General features: G+C 43.8%; 1 protein-coding gene across 1 annotated transcript; it reads right to left on the bottom strand.

Moving 5' to 3' along the window:
- Positions 1 to 7,211: 7,211 nt before the first annotated feature.
- LOC115579085 (alpha-(1,3)-fucosyltransferase 9-like) lies at positions 7,212 to 17,109 on the bottom strand. The gene is made up of 2 exons (XM_030412570.1): positions 17,004 to 17,109; positions 7,212 to 8,384 (listed from the first exon to the last, which is right to left on the bottom strand). Exon 2 carries the CDS (start codon positions 8,382 to 8,384, stop codon positions 7,299 to 7,301), a length of 1,086 nt encoding a protein of 361 aa, XP_030268430.1. The 5' UTR covers positions 17,004 to 17,109; the 3' UTR covers positions 7,212 to 7,298.
- Between the last annotated feature and the right edge of the window lie 4,952 nt (positions 17,110 to 22,061).

Raw genomic sequence — 22,061 nt, 5'->3', positions numbered from 1 at the left:
AATACTTTTAACAACATAAGAAAGGGCAAATATGCTTGCTTTATGAAAATGTTTATTCAACAATTTAAATCATGCAGGAAAATAAAAGGCTCAAAAAATATCCCCTCACCCTAAATGGGATCAAAACATGGTGATGTCTGCTTTTGGCGAGGGGCTCTCTGCATCTGCCGTGTGTTTGGCTTGCAAATGATATCTGAGACTCGACCGCCAACCCTGCTTCTTCTTCTTCTGATTCCCTTTCTTCTTCTTCTGCCACCCTCTGGATCAAGACTACAGGTGCCACTGACGGCCGTAAATCAAACAATGTGCGTTTCTTTTTTCTTTTAATACCGAGCGTTAATCGCGCGTTAGAAAATTAATGGCGTTAAGAGGATGGTGTGTTAACGCGTAATTAACGCGTAATTAACGTGTTAACTTTGACAGACCTACAAAATAATGAATTAAATGTTTATTTTCAGGGGTGGCTGTAGCTCAGTGGGTAGAGCTGGTCGACTAGTGATCAGAGGGTTGCTGGTTCGAAGTATATGTATAGTATTTTTTATGTAGGTAGATCATTTTGACCTCGTTATTTTAAAGTAGCTCACAAGCTAACGAAGTGTGGGCACCCCTGCAGTAGGCTGCGAGTATCATATCTGCGTGTTAGCGCAGCTGGGCCTCACACTGTATTTCGCCGCTCGCAGATCACCTATTAATGCGTTACGCTAACACGTAGGGATACGGAGGTTCTACGGTTGAGAAAATGTAGTGCCAAAAGAAAGGGCGGTCTGATGGCGATGTAAAGCCGTGTGCATTTTCTCTATATAACGTACGCTTGAACTGTTTTAGATTTTTTTAGGTGGGTCTTGTTTTAGGTGCTTAAAATTTGCTTTACATCTGGACTCCGTTCACTGCAGTACAAAGCTGAGCGTCTGGGCTGGAGCGGCTCTCTACTTCTCCAAACTGAGGCTGCGCTGATCGGTGATTACGGTAGAGATCAGATGGACTGTAGATATGACTTTATATCAGGGGTCCCCAACCACCGGGCCGCGGACCGGTACCCGTAGGTGGGTCGTTTGGTACCGGGCCGCAGAGAAAGAATGAATACGTTATTTTATTTCCGTTATATTGACAGTCATACTCGGAAAGTTGTTTTGTTTTGATTCTCTTTTAACAACATCCGTCTGTTCCTGCTGGCGCACTTGATACGTACCTGTTTCAGTCAAAGTACACACTAAAAAATAAGCCCTCGAGCTAGCTACACTGACTGTAAAGCAAACGTCTTCGGAGAGCTACTTTGCAAAGAAAAAAGGAATTATGATGAGACGGAAGAAGAGGGAGATGGACAACTGTATTCAAGTTGGCTGATAAAGTGGCTGAACTGCAGCTGCGGGGACGGCGAGTGGACAACTGCTGGAGACTGCATGTTACCTTAGTAAGTTACGGAGCAGAAAGGAACACACTGCAGGTGTTTGCACTTTGTTGCGTAATTTCATTTACACGTAATCACACGCGAAATATCTAGTTTATTTATCAAAAGAATACTGATATCATGACTTTTTAGTTGAAATTAAATGTACCCATAATTATAGAATGACTCACTGTGACAGGTAAGTTTGACCTGGGTGTGTGCACACAGCAGAGGTGAAACAATTATCTGGGTAAATATGCTGCCGGCTGAAGTCATACGAAGCTTGTGTGCAGAGTGGGAGGAGCAGTGAGCTGATGATGAGCGGACAGGTGTGTACAAAAACAGAAGTGGGAGTCAGGAGCATAGACATAATGTACGTAGACGCCTCATGGCGTGCTGGAGCGTAATCCTGTGTAGCCGCCATTGGTTGGGTCTCCTCACTCTAGGCTAGCACCAGAGTCAGTCGGAATCAACTGAGAGCGAGCAACTATGCCCATATTTTGTGCAGTTTACGGTTGCAATAACCGGCGCAGTATTGTTACCAGATCGCGGGGGATTACCTTTCACAAGATTTTATTTTCTTTTAAAATAATTTTTGTGACAGCGTCCTGCATCATAACTAAATCTCTGCCGTTTGTAACCGTGTGAAAATCTGGTAAAAATTCAGGGAGTTATGATTATTGTAGTTGGGGATAAACCTTCCTCAGTAGAAATACATGCAGGAGGGGCGCACTGGGGACCCATCCAAGATGGCAGCCGCACTGATACATGAGCTCAAATAGGCGGCGTCCGTCTATAAGGCGTCTACGTATGTTATGTCTATTGTCAGGAGCGCCACGCCCTCACCAACACACTATTCGTTTCGTACAAAGTAACAAGTCCGACCTTGCTTGCACTCGGTACCTGCAGGGTGTGCACCTTGAAGCACACAGACAACTAGAACAGCATGAGGAGAAGAACGTGAATGAAGAAGAATAGATATAAGAACGTTTTTTAAGAAAGTAAGTATTCATCACTGCTGGTAGTAACAGTTAGTTAGCTCTGCCCCCAGCTAACAGCAGAAAGTCCCATGGAATTAATGAACCAAGTGCTCCCTGTCTGACAAATAAAAAGCTTGCTTGCAGACTCTAGACAATCTCTGCACACATCTCACCTTTGTTGTTTCGTGGTCAAAAGTTACATTCCAGCTCTAAAAGAACGCTGCTACTTAGCTAGCTAGCTGGTCTGAACTGCACTGTGAAGGCCCTGGTTGTTTAAAGAGTTCAGTGTGCACTCTTTTTACCACATACTATCTTTGCGGTGCACACCGTGAAACAGGAGCTGAGCTCATTCAGGTATGATTATCATCAGTGGATAATAATAATAATACACTAATAATAATCACTCCACCGCTCCTATTGACCTGCAGGAGTCAGGGCAGAGGAGCACAGGGAGTGAGAGGGGAGAGACCTCTACTGGGAAGCTGAGTCTAAAGGGTTTCACTGGATAGAGTCATTTGTGATGCAGACAGTCTTGGAATTTTATGGAACTCAATGTGAATATGAAATATGAAAACATTTCAGTCAAGATGCACCATATAAGACTTATTTAACTTGAGCTTTTATTGAGGAGAGTAATGATTAGAAAGTGGAGAAAGCCAAGATATATATATAAAAGCCAAATTAGCCTGACCCAGATATTTTCAAGAGTATTTTAATATTAGTTTAATTCAAGAAATTAAGTAATATTTAATTATATCAGGGCTTGAAATTACAAGCATTTTAGTCACACATGTGCCCAATATGTAATCTGTGCGACTTCAAAATATTTGGGAGCAAACAATTATTGACTCAACTCATTGTTATTCAATGTATCTTGAAGGGTCAGGCAGAAGGAGATGCTGAGTGAGAAAGAGATCAACAGACAAGGTCAAGCCAGAGAGAGCGAGGGGATCCAGAGATGGATCAAGAGACCGAGGAAGATTAAGTTATCACAGAGAGAGAAGGAGAACAAACAGACCAAGAGAGTGAAAGTGACGAAGCAGCTGCCAGTTTGCTTCCCTTAAAAACCGACGGCATTCTTAGATGCTTCCACCCACCAAGTAACTCGCAATTGTAGCCATGTTAGTTAAAAATGTTGTACTTAGCTTATTTTTGTGGTTAATGCTGTACAGGGGCGAAAATCCCATTTCATAGTTGGGGGGACAATAAACAGTTAACATTTAGAGAATAATTCCAGGGGGGGACACGGAATAAAAGTTGTAGCCTGTGTTTTTTACAGAATCTTTTACCGCAATTTGACGCTTTAGTCTCTCTATCTCTCCAACAGGCAGGCAGAAGACCTTTCTCAGCGCTGGCTGAGTCCACCTGCTCATGTCTAGATTTATAACAAAATGATTGAAATCAAATTAACATGTACACATGCAGTGAATAAACTTATTATCAGGCAAATATCTAAGTTTGTTTATCAGATTTCTCATAATCAGATAACTGCCTTTTTCTAGATGAAAGATATCAGATTATGCTGTTTCTCTCTCTCTCTCGCAGTGTTGCTCTCTGTGCTCTGCTGTATTTCCTGACTTGGCTTTGCCTAATGAATCCATCATGAGACATTTTCATAAGTACTTAATTCCTTTCTTATTGATATCTTATATCAACTTGTCATGTTGTTACTGAGGTTTTCACACTTACTCTGCGTTTTGGTGCACTGAAAAATGAGCTGGTGTCTTTATTTTTTCTTTTCTCTGCCATTTCAACTGACCTGGCTGACTGACACACACACACACACACACACACACACACATTTTTACTGTCAAATGTGTACAACTCCAGAATGAATATCATGTGTAATAATAGGATCTGACACATCTGACAATACTGCAACAAAATCTGTTGAAAATTCATTAAGTTGTGATAATTTAATTGGAGATTGACAGAGACTGCAACATTTGACTCAGAAATGAAAAAATCTGTTTTAAAAACAAAGTAGGTACAGTTTGTTTTTCTATGCACTCCGTTCCGTCATTTCCTGTTTTCATGTAACCCGCTTATTGCATCTCGCGCAAGTGCAGAATGTACACGCTACTGTGCAGCGCAGCAATTTGCACGTGTTCAATGCAAATTTTCTCCCGAACGGGTCAGACGAGAGCCGACAGATTGGCGGATAAAGGCAGTCGGCTGTTGGTTTGAGTCTGGGCGGTGTGTGTGGGCCTGAATAAATTAGGGTCCGAAAATAGTGAACATTTCTGTACGAAAGAGAAGAGTACCATAGAAATAGAGTCATTTAACATCTTCACTTTATAACCATTAAAATGATCAAAATTAGCACTTATGGAATGCCAGAAAATAATAAGAAAGAGTAAGAAATAACAAATATTCAAATTTGCAAAACATGATCCTGTGATTTCTTTAAAAATTCCTCAACATCAATTAATCTACTGTCAACAAACTCATTGATTAGTTGGCCAATCACATCAACCTTTATCCACATTACAGAAATGTTATATGTCAATCTTGTATTCTTCTGTCTTTGCAAAAAAATGTGTAAAAAAAAGCTGACGTGTGGTCGTATTTTGAGATCAAGGCTAGCCTCAAGTTTATCATACAAACAAATCAATTGCTTCACATTAACCTTTGAGGAAGATGTCCAACACTGGCAGCATAGCTTATTTTAACAACACAGTGTTCAAATGTTCAAAGTTAAGAGGCTAAACTACGGTGGCCGGGAGGTGCAAACCAAAATTACAAAATGTGAAACACTTTTACGAAGCTTGAGACAAATTTACATTTTGGAAAACATTTTTACATTTCAGAAAACAAATTAACATGATACAAAACACTTTTACAAACGCTGGAACAAATTTACAAGTGGTGAAACACTTTTACAAGTCCCAAAACAAATTTACAAATAACATCAACCAGAAAGGGAATGTACCAACTCCGGGGTTGAACCGCAAGTGATAACCCGGCAGCGGCCAATTGGAGTTGTTGTTGTTGTTGATGGAGTTCATGGTGAGCTCAAGATGGACAGCCATCGAGTGAGGTTTTGCCCGTTTTGTGGACAACATATGAGCCGTTTAACGCGGTTTTGTTCTTCGTGTGGTCGGTCTTTAGAGTTTTTAAGGGGCATGGACCAGATCAACTGACCAATATAAAATATTATAATGAGGGACACTCGTACGTTGTAGTCGTGGACATGATGTAATGTTTACACGGTGTTCACATCAGGAGTAGAGGAGTAATCCTTTCTGCGATATAACCCGGCTCCATTCAGTTTGCTTTTCAGAGACCTCAAGCTGATGTGAACACCGTGTAAACATGACATCATGTCCACGATTACAGCGTACGAGTGTCCCTCATTAAAATATTTTATGCACTGCTGCAGCATATCTGGTCCATCGATCTAACCCACAAGCAGCACTGAAGTGCTCAAATGATGTTAAAGCACACCCTCGAGGGTAATATTGCGATTATACAACTAATACCAACACAAATAAAATGTATAATCAAAATATATCCATGTTGATGGACAATTTGCTCTCAAATTTTAAAGGTTTTTGCGAGTGTACGTCGGAAACACATGGGGTCTGACTAATAACTGAAACAAAATCAGTCACGTCAGTTGACTCATATGTGTAATGGAACGTAGTTTACCACTCCATCAAATAATCCAACCCTTAGTAACGACCTAGCAACAGAAAAGATGTTCTAATCCCAGAAGAGTGAAGTCTGAGCTGACGTTCATGTTTTATCGCGATCTCGGAATTTCCTGAACTAAATCAATACTGCACAGATAAACAGAAAAGGCTTATTTTTATCGCCCAAGTTATAACAAAGATGTTGATTTTTTTTTCTTTTATATTTTTTATAAAACATTTTCACCGCAGCCACAATAGTGTCTCTCACCCTGAAGGGAAAATAAATAATAGCCGGGGAGTTTATTTGTTTCAATCACTTAACAGACAAGGCGTTTATTTAGGACAGGCGTTTAATTCCTTCCTCTCAAAAATCCGGGATGAAAATGTCACAAACTTCTCCAGCTTCTCTGTGAATTCTCCGGCATCCTTCTGGGCAATAGTTGTTTTCTGCAACTGAAGTTGTTGCGGCGGAGGAACGATTCAGCCGACCAGCACTCACAGATAATTCCTCATCTCTGCTGTCACTCACGGTGGCGTACATTTGTTTCTCCATCGCCCTGATCATTTTGTGGGACACTCTCTCCTGTCGTGCCCGTTTGCTGATAACTAATTCCTGCATGTTTATCTCAGGCTCCTCGCTAGCCTTCTTCCTCCCTCCAGCAGGCAGCCTGGCCCTGCTGCTGTCCACCTCAGACAGCTCCGTTTTTTTTTATCGCCAGTCTCTCACTCTCTTGGGGTCGACAGAGAAATGTCTAGCGGCTGCTTCTCCCGACTTTTCCTCTGCATATTTTACGGCAGAAAGTTTGAATTTCAAGCCGTACTTTTTTTTTTTTTTTTTGCTCCAGCTCTGACAGTTACTATGTTGCCATGGAGATGGATACACTATTGCCACGGACTTGGCGGAGTAATATTTTGAGTAATGAGTCAGGGGTGCTGTCATGCTGATTTGAGCACGGTCAAAATGTCTTGTTGACCAATCAGATTGCTTGGTTGGTTCAACCCCGGAGTTGGTACATTCCCTTTCCGGTTGATGTTATTTGTAAATTTGTTTTGGGACTTGTAAAAGTGTTTCACCACTTGTAAATTTGTCTCCGCGTTTGTAAAAGTGTTTTGTATCATGTTAATTTGTTTTCTGAAATGTACATTGGTTTTCCAAAATGTAAATTTGTCTCAAGCTTCGTAAAAGTGTTTCACATTTTGTAATTTTGGTTTGCACCTCCTGGCCACCGTACTAAACTGTCTTGTCTACAATCCGTTTATCAATGTGCATGTTTGGGCCACCATCAATATATTTTCCTATTGCCGTTTCAATGAAAAGTACCACCCATAAACGTCATTAACAGCACTGTAGCCTGAGTCTCTTGACATGTAGTCGCAGGCGAGACAGATGGGCTGAGTGAATTCATTTGCCATTCCCAGCAGATGAGGAGTGACTGAGTAGAACTTCCTCCACTCAAAGTAACGCATGTACTCTTCGTCGTTCTTGTCCAAGAAGAGCAGATAGTCAGCCAGTGACTTTGCATCAGGGAAATCATTTATGTGAATGAAGGCGTCAGGGGGAAAAAACTCCTCATAGTTTTCTCTGGGTGGACCCAAAACTACAGGGACCGTCCCAGCCACAAGTGGTCCGTTAACCTTCTCGTTTATGTAGTCTCTGTGGAGCGAGTTCTCAAATGAGAGGTAAAACTTACAGCTACCCACAGTTGGGTAGTACTCTTCAAGGCTCAGAAACCCTGCATAAGCTGCACCAAAGAGGTCGATCTTAATGTGTTGGGACAGTTCACGGTAATATTGTTCTCTTGTACCTGTTCCAGTGTTTGGATTGTGGTTGCTAACAATCCAACACACCAGTTTGTCTTTCTTGGGCAGAGTAAAGTCATCTTTCATTTCTGTTTCTCTGACAGTGAGCTCAAACCTCGCCGTGATGTCAGCATCTCTTCTGTAGGAAAGTGTGAGGTTGAACAGGTTTTCCACACCTGGTATCTTCCACGTGTTCGTTGGGGATTCCACATTGTACCAAATCCACTTTTGAAAACTTGGACGTGGTTCCTGTGGCATGTTTAACAAATTAATGTCTTTGTTGTAGAAAATGACTCCCTTTGATTTGTTGTAGAGGGATCTGTCATCGGTCAGAACACAGCTGTCAATGTTGAAGTATTTAGAACAATCTTTGAAATCAAACTTCACACCAACAGGCCAGTACCACAACAGGACTATGGGCTTTTCATTTGGATAATCTTTGTCTTCGGGCAATGGAGATGCAATTTGGCAGACAGAAGATGGAAAATCAAAATACATGTAGAATGTAAAAACACAGCAGATCAGGCCAAGAGCAGATACTGTTGCAATGAACAGTGTTTTGTTGGAAGCTGGTGGAGACATCTGTGGAAGCAGAAAAAGAAAATGATGATGGATCACTTTGATAACTACATCATGAGTTACAGATAATCAAATGTACAGTTTATACAGTATATGTAGATTAACTACGATCAAAATAACTTCACTCGACGTCAGAAATTTAAAATAAAGCTTGGCTTTACTTAACAAAAAAAGGTGACACAAAAAAGTGCAGAAAATATCACTTTGGCATAACTTGGCATTCATTCATTCACTAGTAGCTGCTCTGAAGAGAAAAAAACTGCTCCCGGTCTTTTCTTAAATAGCATCCGGGTAAGCACGCAAAGCATTATGGGACATGCTGTTTTCTTAAAGTGAACCCTCTGTAGGCAAATAGAAATAGAAATTCAATGTCGTATGTGATCAATATCAGTAGACTGTATTATGAATTCAATTCTTTTAACTCTGTTTTTAACTTAGATAACAGCTTTCAATCAATAGTGTAAATAAAATAATGTCACAAATTAACTAATGTAACCCATAAGTTACAACATCCTCCCCCCAATGAACTACTGAGGGAGTGCGGACTGTGCACGACCTGACAAGTCCATCTCGGCCTGTAAACAGTTCAACAGTTCAACAATTCTTCCCAGTTTCCAGGTTTGTCTGGAGGTATTGTCTTCAGTGAGTCTTCAAAGTTGAGTGAAGCTCTCCCAAGTACCTTCTTCAGGCATGTCTTTACTGATCGGACGAGTCTCTCCCGGAATCCGCCCCACCAGGCTGCTCGCTCTGCGATGAACTTCCAAGTGATGCCTCTTTCTGAGAAGAACTCTAACAGCTGGGGTTCTTTGATAGCTTTCCATAGCTCTTTGAGGTTCTGATCAGCTCTCTTGAACGTTCTTGCATTGTCTGAGTAGATTATTTTGCATAATCCTCTTCTGGAGATAAATCTTTTCAACGCTAACAGGAACGACTCTGTTCACTGATCTGAGACCAGTTCCAGGTGTACTGCTCTGGTTACAGCACAGGTGAATAGTGCAATGTATGACTTTTTCACAGAATCATCTGCCTTCACAGAAAGCGGCCCTGCGAAATCAACACCTGTGACTTCGAATGGTGGGGATTCTGTTATTCTGTCTTTGGGCAAGGGCGCAGTGATCTGCTGTCCGGCTTTTACCTTTGAGGTATCTCGAGGGCAACACATTCTGATTTTTAATTTACTTAGTGTAGATTGAATGATGACTAATTGTTTCTCCTCATGTGAATGGAGGAGTGCAGACAGAGTGAGGCTCACAGCTCCAGGGGTCCTAAAGTAGTTTTTCAACTGGTGAAGGCTAAAGGTTAACACACGGCCGGCCATCATAAAGTACTAAAACCTGAGGTTGGCCACTGCCAAATGGTGGGAGATGACCGAACGTTTATGTTCCCGTAGAGGGATGGGGAACCCATTTGGGTCATTTTGGGGACAAGACCTACAGTTGACAGCAGCCAGGTCAGATGAGTTAGGAGAGAAGAGTAGAGAAACAGGTCAACTCCTCTTTTAGTCTATTGGATAATATGCCAAAATGACCAATTAGAAGAAGTGGGTGTTTACTGGAAAGGGGGCTCTAAAGGCCGGTGCAGGGGAAGAAACGGGGGTGGCATTTGGAAAAACCTCCTAAGAAGCAAAGGCTGGGGTTTTTGAGGGAGCAGAGGGCAGAGCATTTTTGGCATTGTTTTGTCTACAGATTTGGTGATATCAGAAAGCGGCCGCTTTCTGACCCGGATTCAAGGCGCTAGATTCTGTTTTAATAAAGATTGCTTCTTCATTCCACCCGCCTTGCCTCCGCAGACTCCTTTTATGATCAAACTACACGCCGACACCTTAAGGAAGAAAAGCCCAGAAACCACACCTTGAATCTTTTGCATATTGTGCAGTCAGCCACAGTGCTCTTGACTAGCTGCCTTGCACGTAGGATCCAGTATCTCTCTCTCACTTGCACAAGAGTGTCTCTCACTCCTGAGTGCATCACCTTTTCATGACAGCTCTGTATCAGCAGTTCTGAGTATCGGTGTTTATTGGGCATAATCCATGGATGCTGCTCTCTGAATGTGAAGTCGGACTGCTGCAGCCTTCCTCCCACGCTGAGCAGCTCGTGTTCATCCAGGAACGGTTTGAGTTCTTTGATCTTGCAGTCATTGTTTAGGCTCTTTGTGGCGTTCAGTTGTTTTATTTCCTGGCTGAAACTCTGGTTTTGTGTTGTCTTGATCCAGTACTTTTCTGCCTCGCAGAGCTCGTCAGCAGCCAGTTCTCCTCTTATCTTCGGTTTTGTTTGAGCATTGGCTATGAATCTCTTTATCCAGACTGTCACTCTGAGGACTCTTTTCAGCTTGCTGTATCGTTCCAGTTCAAACACTGGTTCAATGGGGTCAGTGTCATTTGCAGCAAGCTGCACAGTGATCTGTGGACTGGACTTTAGTTCTGCATTCACCTTGACTGGAACGTCGTCATTTTCAGTCTCCTCTGACTGATCGGGTGATGTCAGAACACTGGGTCCGTTCCACCATAGCTGATTCTGTATCAGGCTTTCATCACTTTGTGAGGAGGTCAGCTGGATTGATCTTCCCTGCGATGTGTGACCATGTCTCAGGGCTGGTCAGTGACTGGATTTCGGTCACTGTGTTTGCAACAAACTGTTTCCACTTCTGAGCTGGGCTGCAAATCCAATGCAGCGTAATCATAGAATCTGTCCACATTCTTATCTGGTGTGGTTCCAGTAGTCATCAAGTTGTTGGCTAGTTTCGCTCCAATCACAGCTCCCATGAGCTCCAGGCGTGGCAGTGTCATTTTCTTGAGAGGGGCCACCCTGGATTTGGATGTGACTTGACTCATTGTAGGTTCTCCGTCTGGTGATTCACCTTGCAAGTAGGCTGCAGCACCGTGAGCTCGTTCACTTGCGTCGCAGAACACATGTAGTGTCAGGGCATGTTTGTTTTCTGGCTGCATGTCTGTTCGATACCACCTTGGTATGGCGAGCTAGTGTAGCTGCGGTAGTTCTGAACACCACTGTTGCCATTCTCAGGTCAGATCAGGTGGTAGCTCTTCATCCCAGGAGAGTCCTCTCTCCCACATTTCTTGAAACATGCACTTGATTCTGATTGTGAAAGGTGTCAGGAACCCGAGTGGGTCATAGATGCATGCAGCTGACTGCAGAACGCTTCTCTTTGTGTTCTTCTTTTCCTTTAGGATGCTTAATAGCGGTCTGAGGTCAAAGGTGAAGTCATCAGTTCCTGGTCTCCACACTAAGCCCAACACCTTTAGCACTGCTCCGTGCGTCTCTGGCACCAGTGTGTGGTCTGTTGTGCTCTCCTCCCATTTCTTCTCCAGCTCATGAGAGTTAGTCATCCACTTGCAGAGGTCCATGCCTGCAGTTGACAGTATTTGTTTGGCAGTTGTGGTCACATGGTAGGCCTCTTCAACACTGTGTGAACTTGTGATGAAATCATCCACGTACAGCGACTCCATTAGTGTCTCTACAACCTGTGGTTGTTCTGTTTCATATTGTTTCAGGAGCTTTCTGATTGTTGCTGCGAGCAGGAATGGACTTGGGGAGGCTCCGAAACAACACTCTGGTCATCCTCAGCACACGCAGTCCTCCATCTTCTTCTCCACTTGGTTGGCCTGTGAGCCACAAGAATCTCACTGCATCTCTGTCACTCTCCACTAGGGAGATCTGCAAGAAAGCCTTTTTTATGTCTGCCATTAAAGCTATTTCATGTTTTCTTAATTCAATGAGAACAGTGAGGAGATCTGGATTCAGGTTGGGTCCTGTGAGCAGACAGTCATTGAGGGATGGACATCCATCTTCATGAGACGACACATCAAACACCACTCTCAGTTTTGTGGTCACTTTGTCTTCTCTGAGCACTGCGTGGTGTGGTAAGTAGTATTTCACATTGTCTGTACTTGGGTTGTCTTCTGGCACATCCTCTGCAATGTTCTGCAGTAAATAGTCCTTCACTACTTCATTGTACCTGCTGTAGAATGTGACATCTTTCTTTAGTCTCTTCTTCAGACCTTCAAATCGCATTTTAGCAACCCTGTAGTTGTCTTGGAGCTCTGCTCTTTCTGGTCTCCATGGCAATGCCGCATGGTATCGTCCATCTTTGAAGGTGGTTGTTCTCTCGAACATCTGCACAGCCTCTTCCTCAGCTGGGTTCTGTGATTTCTCACTTGTGATACCCAGAGACTCAATTTCCCAGAATGCACTTAGCTGTTTGGAGACAAGTGTGTCCTCTTCAAGTGGAATGAACATGCAGGTTGCCTCGGCTACACTTGACATGGACACTGGTCCCTGCACAGACCATCCAAAGGTGCTCTCCAGAGCAACTAACGTCTCTGTCAGTCTCTCCACTCTTCCTGAGACTATTTGCCAGTAGTAGTCGGCTCCTATCAGGACAGAGAGATCAGGATTTATTTATTTATGTATTTATTTATGTTGTTTGTTTCGGACATGTCAATTCATAAGCATCACATTTCATCATTGTTCAAATAATACAACACACATGGCCGAAAGGGAAAAGCGGGAGAAGCCAAAGCTTATCAAGTCCCGCCCCCATTATCCACAGGATAAAATCTTCATTCTGATCTTTTCTTGTCTTTTGCAAATTACTTTTTTTCTTTTCTTCTCTTTTCTTCTCTTTTTTTCTTGATCATCATCATTGTCTGGGAAGTCTGCTAGTCGTAATCCTTTTTTCTTGAGCTCATATTGAATCCGGTCACCAGGAATCTTCATCACATCTGTGCACACCTGTGGGGTTTCTACGGCCTCAATTTCAATTCCATGGTTGTCCCAGACATTCTCCAATATTACTCTCACTGTGTTGCATCGTGACATTGTAGGGACAGAGGAGCCAAACGTGTGAAGAGTGAGTGTCTCTTGTCTTATTATTGCTAAGTTCAGGCTCTTCACAAGGTTTTCATGGATGAAGCTTCTCTGACTCCCTCCATCGAGCAAGCAGCGGGCTATTCTTCTACCTAATGGGCCAGCCACCCATGCCTTGGCAGTCTGTAGTAGTACAGTGTTCTGTCCATCTGGTTTCATCTTCGCTGAGTGAGGAATGACTGAGGAAACAACAGCATCTCCTGTTACAGTGGGGGGCTGCACCTCACCGGTGCACACAGCAATATGATGCCTCCTTCCACATTTTTCACATGACACATCCTTTACTGTGGGTGGCTGTAGCTCAGTGGGTAGAGCTGGTGGACCAGTGATCGGAAGGTAGAAGAATCCCCGGCTCCCTTGGGGTGGGACTGAGCTACGTGTCGAAGTATCCTTGAGCAAGATACTGAACCCCAGAATTGCTCCTGATGTGCAGTTGGCAACTTGTGGGGCAGCCACTGCCATCAGTAAGGGTCCTGCAATGAGCTGGCGACTCATTCAGGGTGAACCCTGGCCTTCGCCCAAGAGTAGCACTGGATTTGGCCCCAGTAAGCCCCACAACCCCTCAGGGGGATAAAAAAGCGGCAACATCCCACGACCCTCACGGAAAAAGCGGAAAACAAAACAAAACAAAACAAAATGTGAAACGACACATCCTTTACTTTGCATGTGTTTCTGTCCCAGACACACAAAGCATCTTCCCATTTTCGTGATGTCCTCTTTACACTGTAATTTGGGCAATTTTCAGATTTGTGCTCTGCACTGTCATAGAATAAACAGTTGTGTGCAGTGCAGCAGCAGATTGCATGCTGGGTCTGTTCATTTTTGTGTCATTGAATGATGTGGACTGCTTCCATGGCTTTCTTTCTGGTTTCTGTTCTTTCTGGGTGTGTGACGTTGTCATTTGCAGTGCTCTCTCTCTGCTCTGAACCTCCTTCTGTAGGAGTTTGACTATCTCATCAACTTTCCATTCATCATCACTTCCCCTCTGACGGCTACATTCAAGAGAGATGTCATCTAGAATCATCTTCATTAAAATTGGACATAGTAGGATTTCATAGGTGTTTGACACTACACCCAGTGACTCTTGCTCCTAATTTGAATTTCACATTCATCATATAGCTGCCTTAATGCATGCACATCAGAGGATTTCTTTACAGGATTTAGATTCAACAGCCTTGACATGTGAGCACTGATTACCAGATCTTTCCTTCCAAATCTACTTTGCGATCGCGCTGTCATAATTTGCATCAGTTAGTATCAGTCCTGCTACTGCCTTTGCAGCTGGTCCAGAGAGATATGTTTTCAGGTATGTAAACTTCTCACGTTTGCATAGTGAATCATTCGTATGAATTGCAGTCTCATACTGGCTCCAAAACTCCTGCCATCTACTGACATCTCCGTCGTACTTGTCAATAATCAATTTCGGTAGCTTCACAGACTGTGTGTGTGCTAATGAGTTAGCTGAACTAGCATCACTCACCCTGTGCTGCGTTGCTGCTTGGCTCTGGCTTTGATCCTCCTTTGTCCTTATCATGCGCTGTGCGCAGCTCTTAAACGAGGTGACACATTGCTTGTAGTCCTCCGTTGTTTCAATCTCATGCTCCAAGTCATCCAGCGCTGTGAGCTGTTCAATTCCATAGTCTATTTCAGGTAGACTGTCCTCCTTCGCGGACAACATATCCAATAAAGTGCTCAAGTTATCCATGTCTGGATCTGGCTTGGCAATTTCACCGTCAATCTGGTTCAAAAGACGTGTCATAGTACATCTGACTGTACCCCGCTATCTTCTCATTCTTTCCATTTCTGTTTTACGTTCCTCTTCGGACATCCAAGGAGCGGCTGCTCCAGCTCCCTTTGAGTCTCCCTGGCTCATTATTTCCCGGGTTTCGACACCAAAAAATGAAGATTAACTATGATCGACGTCAGAAACCCAACTCACCCACGCGCGAGCAGAGTGAATGTTTTCTGAGCGAGGAGAGGAGAGTTGCGCGAGTGAGCAGTCTGCGCGCGCGCGAACGAGCAGGGGAAAATGAAGTATTGCGAGCGGACTCTGCACACGCTCGAGCTGTTTTTCTCCTGGCAGGCAACAACATTGCTCCAGGAGGCAGGATAAAAAATAGCTCGCGAGTGCTTGGAAAAGCGCTCGGGAAAAAAAAATGCGCGCAGGTGTTTTAATGCACGCGCACGATTTATGGCAGTATTCTATGCCCATAGCCGCCACTCTGTCCAGAGTGAGAGAGCATGGCCACGCACTGAACTTGTGGTGTGATCAGTCCAGTCCAGCTTATTGTTCATGTGAACTTCCAGGTACTTGTAAGATGTCATCATCGCAATGTTCATTTCCCGGATGTTCACCTGTGTGCAGGGTTGTCTGTGCCTGTGAAAATCCTCCACCAGCTCTTTGGTCTTCCCGGTGTTGAGCTGGAGGTGGTTCCGCTGGCACCAGTCCACAAAGTCCTAAATAAATTCTCTGTATGCTCTGTCGTACCCGTTCCTGATGAGGCCGACGATAGCAGAGTCTTCAGAGAACTTTTGTAGATGGCAGTGAGGGGATTGGTGCTAGAAGTCTGCGGTGTACAGGGTGAACGAGAGGCACCTATCTGCAGTCAAGATGGCCGACAAGGGCGCCGCCATATATCCAATCCATACTGGAAGTCCCAAGCGGAAGTTTCTTCTTCGTATAATGTATTGCTTATTTGGCGTCCATACCGATTATGAGCAGAGAGCGAGGGAACGGAAAGAGAAATAGTCTTTAATTATCATCCAACGAGTGATGTATGTAGTGTCATGTGTCGTGAAGGCTGTTTATCCACTTGACTCGATGGTCCTGGCTAACATTAGCTTAGCCAACGAAAGTACGCTGATGATTTGATTTGGCAAAGGCGTACAAAAGTACCAAAACATATGTTCAGGACATCTGTGCTGCAGCGAGGTGTGCATCCCATTGTGAGATGTCTCACTCATATTACTCAGAGATCCGGGGTTATGTAAATAACCTAAAGTTTTACAGTGGTCACTGTGTTTTGATAACTAATAAATTAACACTGGAAACTGTTAAAAGAAGATTTATTGAGAAAGGTGATCGTCCTGCCTTTTTTCCTGTTGCTCGCATCAATCCTGTGAGCATCTGTGTGCTTTGGTCATGTTGAATTAAACAGTGTACTGTATTGTGTTGGTTTTTACTACACAGATGACAACGCAAGCGTACCATAGCTGTGTATTTGAGAAAGGCTTGGTTTCTACTTCTGCCATCCCATTATGAGCTGCTGCAGTGCTGGAAAACATGTCTACAGAATATATTATATAGCCAATGCCATTTATTAATGGGATTGTGTTACATTAGAAAAGGGCAACATTTTTTGGTTTCATGGTTTAATTTATTCATCCATTAATATGTTACATAACAATCGATGTCAGCTGCTGGGCTCAGTTTAACAGTAATGCACCCCGTACCTACAAATTACTTAAAGTACAATTCATTTTAATTACCAGTATTTATTTTATTCAGAACCATGATTGGGGCTGTCAGTCTGGAACGACTATTTTGCAGCGTGTCTCAAGTTCAGTGTGTCCCAGTGAGACGGAAAAGCAGGCAAGCAAGAAAAGAGAGGTACTTATCAAATAGTCTAATGATACACCACGTTATATAATGTTACCTAAATCAACAGAAGAGTCACAATAAGCACTTACATTGCAGTAAATATGCTTATTCTCTAGAGGAATTAAAACATGTTCTTACCTTCCCATACAGAATAAGAGTACGATCACTCTCTCTGGGATCCAGCAGCTGTAGCAGGCATGTGATACTTAAACACACAGTTGAGCACCATCAGTGTACTTTGTCGTCCAACAAATTTGTAGTGTCTAAACTAGTCAGACAGGGTCATGTGGTTCGACTCAGCTGAATGTGTTTGTTTTGTATAACTGTGGCTCTGTGAAACGTTAGTACTTATATAGTGTCAGTCCTGCTTTCACCTAAAGCAAGTCTTAAAAAAAGTGATATGTGATGTGTAATTTTCCTGCCAGTATTTGATGGTTGCATCCTAGTTACTCACACCAACACCTTCTTGATTGTTATGCTTGTTTGTTTCACACAGATACTGTTTACCAGTGTCTGCCCCCTAACCTTCCTGTACGATGTATGAGAACCTCTAATCACAACTGGGTGACGTCAGTTGTTTTGGCTCAAAAGCACAACTTGATACAGAGTTTAGGTAAAGTAAAAAGTCTTTTACTTAAAGCTGCAGTCTGGAGTTATGAGAAAAAAGTGGACTTGCACTGCAGTTCTGTCTTCAAAGCTCTCCCCACAGAGGGGTGTGCATGAGCAGGCTTGTAACCACGGTAACAGAGGACGCTGGATAACCAAGATGGCACATTCAAAATAACAACAACAACATGAGCCTTAATAGTTCTCTTTCTCACCAATACAAAATTACAATGAGGTGTGCCTCATTCTGATCACTAGATATCCTGAATAACAAACAATATTCGTCACATCGCTTTAGACGGAGTTACCAGCTAATCATCACTTGGTGCAACGCCATGCTGCCTTTCTGAAGCATGAGTAACGTTATTTCTCTAAACCAATTAAACTTCAGAGCGTCCTGAACACAAACTAATGTTATAACTGCCCGGTCACTTGAAAGACACTTTTGCTAACCAGTAGCCATAAAGACAGAGCTAAACACCGGAGTTAGTATGCAAGATAACAAGCAAGATTTAGCAACAAGCTACATAGCTCAACTGCAACATCGTACGACAATATGCACCATTGCGAGTATTACTGTAACCGCCACCACCATAGCCTTGTGGTTAAAACATAGAATGAAACATATATTAAGCAGGCGTCCTTACTTGTCCTGCAGAAAAGGGGACAACATTGCGTCACTCTTGAGTCCTTACAGATCCCGCAGCTCCCTCCACCTCTGAAAATGTATCCTTGTTTTCTCTCTGGCTTGGTCCAATTCTTTCTTTTTGCACTGCTCTTTTCTTTGTCAGTCTTCTTATTTCTTTTCTTTTACATGAGCAAGGATGGGGCATGTTGGGAGGAGACGACCCGGGAAGCAGATCGATGCATTTCTTGATATTTATTTCTGTTGTTTATTAACCCAAGATATAATTTTGTCACACAACAATAGTCACTGTCCAGTTGAGGAAATTAAGCAAAATAAACCATCATGTATTTTTCTTGTTTTGGTCATGGAAAGTACTGGAGGGATACATGTTTTTTACAGGACAATAATGACATGACTCCCCAAAATATTTCACCGATAGTCGTTTTCTTGAAGATTTCTCTGCAGCTCCACCTCCGACAATGAATGCTGCACCAGCTCCGACCACGCCTATCAGTGGAGCGGGCTGTAAGTTGGCACCCCCAGCCCAGTATACCGGAGAACCAGGACTATGCAAGATATTTTTGATTGACTGCTCTATTCATTTTGAACTAACACTCCATGTTTTTCCCACGGACCGATCCAAGATTGCATTTATGATCTCACACCTGGGCCTTAGCAGAATGGGGTCGGGGCTCATCCATCTGCAACTCTCTCATAGATTTCCAGACAGCGCTCACTAAGACTTTTGATCCTGTCACTACCAACCGAGAGAAGGCTCAAGAATTGAGCCGTTTGAAGCAAGGCAGCGGGTCCGTATGTGATTATGCAATCCGCTTTCGCACCCTGGCAGCGGAGAGCGAGTGGAATGCCACAGCGCTCTACAACGTGTTCCTGAAGGGGCTGGCAGCCCCTATACAAGACCTCCTTGTTCCTCTGGACCTACCCTCTGACGTGGAATCCCTCATCACACTTGCGATCTGGACGGACAACAGGCTTGTCCAGCTTAGATGGCAGCGAGGCGGGAGACCAGCAGCAATGGAGAGACCTCCGCACTAACCTACATCGAGCAGGCCGAATTCTCATCGCTCTCCGCCGGAGCCGTCTCCTCACCCCCGCACGGACCGAGAGGAGAAGCCCATGCAGCTGGGGAGAGCCCGGCTGACACCGGAGGAGCGGAGGAAGCGTCAGCTGGAGGGGAGGTGTTTCTACTGCGGAGAGATCGGCCATCTTGTCATTTCATGTCCAGCCAAGGGATCCCAGGCGGTGAGTCACGTAACGGTTTCAAGCCCTGTGCCACGCACCCTCACTAAAGTCACCATAACGCATCATACAGCCACTGATCTGGAAGCGCTCATTGACTCTGGGGCAGACGAGAGCCTGATGGACTAGGGTTTAGCAAAGGAGCTGGGACTTGACTCTGAGCCGCAAGCTAAACCCATCAGAGATGGTCACTAAATGGTAAGGAACTGTTTGCTATCACACACATTAGCGAGCCCATCCAGATGCACATTGACAATCACCATGAACACATTGGCTTCTATTTATTCAACTCATCATCACATTCTCTGATTTTTGGACAACCATGGCTGTTTCCTCACAACCCGCATATAGACTGGAGAACAGTAAAGGTCAGAGAATGGGGAGAGGGGTGCACCAAGAACTGTATTATCCCTGCTAGCCGGGAAGAGAATGTCGCAGAGATTAACCTGTTTTCTGCCAACCCTGCCACAGATGCAGAATAACCGGGCCTGAACTCGGTCCCTTCCTGCTACCATCACCTCCGAACGGTTTCAGCAAGACCAAGGCTCTGTCTCTCCCACCTCATCATCCGTGCGATTGCGCCATCGACCTGATCCCCGGTTCCACCATCCCCAAGGGCCGTCTGTACTCCGTCTCAGGACCAGAAAGAGAGGCCATGAGAGAATACATCACGGCGTCACTAGAAGTGGGCCTGATCCCTCCCTCACCTCCTCCCCCATCGGAGGTGACAGGGGCAGGGTTTTTTTTGTGGGGAAAAAAGACGGGTCTCTAAGACCCTGCATCAATTATAGTCCAGTCAACGACATCACAATAAAGAATCGTTACCCTCTCCCTCTCATGTCCTCTGTTTCTGACCAGCTTCAACAAGCTAAAGTGTTCATCAAGCTAGATCTCCAAAATGCCTACCACTTGATTCGGATAAAGGAGGGGGATGAGTGGAAATCAGGTTTCAATATGCCGAGTGGGCACTTAGAATACTGAGTCATGCCTTTTGGACTCACCAATGCCCCCACTGTTTTTCAAGCCATGATCAACGACGTACTGAGAGAGTTTCTTGACCACTTTGTTTACGTTTACCTAGACGATATCCTGATCTATTCACCCGACCTTGACACCCACCACGATCATGTATCCCAGGCTCTGACAAGATTGTTAGATAATAGAGGTGGGAAAAAAAATTGATAGTGCAATATATTGTTGTGCTCTCTGTCGCAATAAATAATCGATACACTGACGGCAAATATCGATATTTTATTACAACACACATTATGGATTTACCCCGTTGTCACCATCAGTACTTAATCTCTCCTGTCCTTTTTGTGGGGGTGCTAATCCCGTAAATTAGGGTAGAGTAGGCATAAGCAGCGGCCAGTGAAGAAGACGAGTTAACAACAGAAGAAGAACAGATGCAAGAATGGCGGAAAATACGAACAACGAAAAACAAATCATAGACCCACCCGCAAGTTTCCACAAGTGTGGACCCACTTTGGCTTTTACGAGACAGATGACTGGAGAACACTGGATAAAGAATATGCAATATGCAAGAACTGTTTTGCGAAGGTAAAATATAACAGCAACACTACGAATCTGCAAAGCCACCTCGTTCACTATCACGGTGAACTACTCTCAGGTAATAAAAAATGTATTCCAAAACTTCGTACAATGTACAAAGAATAAACACTGTACAGCTGGACACATAAAAGTGCATGAACATTAATAACATGTCTTATGTAAACCAGGACAGTGCTTTCTGATACTGAAAAGTCAGTAGCAACTTGTTTTATGTAAACTTGGGCCCGTTTTAGTTTATCAATAGCTAAACAAGATAAGAATAACATAAAAATTAAATGAAATATTGGGAACATTTCAGTATGCAACCAATTATGTGCAGAGTTATGTTCACCCATCCAGTACCTGGGAAGTGGGAACATTAAAGTGCTTTGGGTCAACCTGGACACATCAAGGCATATTAAATTTATAGGAAATAAAATAAAATAAATGGAATAAATGCATCAGACGTTTTCCTTTTTATGGGTATTTTTTCTTTTTCAGTCACATATCGTGATATATCGTTGATGAAATTTCTTGCAATATATCGAATATTGCAGATATCTTGTATCGTGATATTATCATTATTGTGGGCCAAATATCGTCACAGTATCGAATCGTGAGTTACCCGTATCGTCCCACCCCATTAGATAACCACTTGTGTGTCAAAGCAGAAAAGAGTGTGTTTCATGCCGACACTGTCTCCTTCCTGGGCTTCATTGTAGCCCCTGGAAGAGTGCAGATGGACCCGGCTAAAGTTAGCGCTGTGGCAGATTGGCCTACACCTGACAGCCGCAAAAAGGTTCAGCAATTCTTGGGATTTGCTCATTTTTACAGGCGGTTTGTTAGATGCTTCAGCGCAATAGCTGCTCCTCTCCATGTTTTTACTTCCACCCAGGTGCAGTTCCGCTGGTCTCCAGAAGCAGAGAAAGCATTCCAGACTCCCAAGCACCGCTTCACCTCTGCCCCCATTCTCACAATGCCGGACCCACAGCGCCAATTCGTGGTGGAGGTGGACGCCTCCAACGAGGGAGTAGGAGCAGTCCTATCGCAGCACTCCGAACGTGACGGCAAGATGCATCCCTGCACCTTCCTGTTGCGACGGCTGTCCAAAGCAGAGAGAAATTATGATGTCGGCAGTTGGGAGTTGTTGG

Source organism: Sparus aurata, chromosome 3, assembly GCF_900880675.1.
Source record: "Sparus aurata chromosome 3, fSpaAur1.1, whole genome shotgun sequence".
In the NCBI taxonomy this organism is placed as follows: domain Eukaryota; kingdom Metazoa; phylum Chordata; class Actinopteri; order Spariformes; family Sparidae; genus Sparus; species Sparus aurata.
The sequence above is the reverse complement of the archived record's forward strand: the minus strand, read 5'-3'. Positions and strand labels throughout refer to the sequence as shown.

What these genes read in the sequence shown, in the direction of transcription:
- LOC115579085 (XM_030412570.1), bottom strand. Translation starts at nt 8,384, where the DNA reads ATGTCTCCACCAGCTTCCAACAAAACACTGTTCATTGCAACAGTATCT.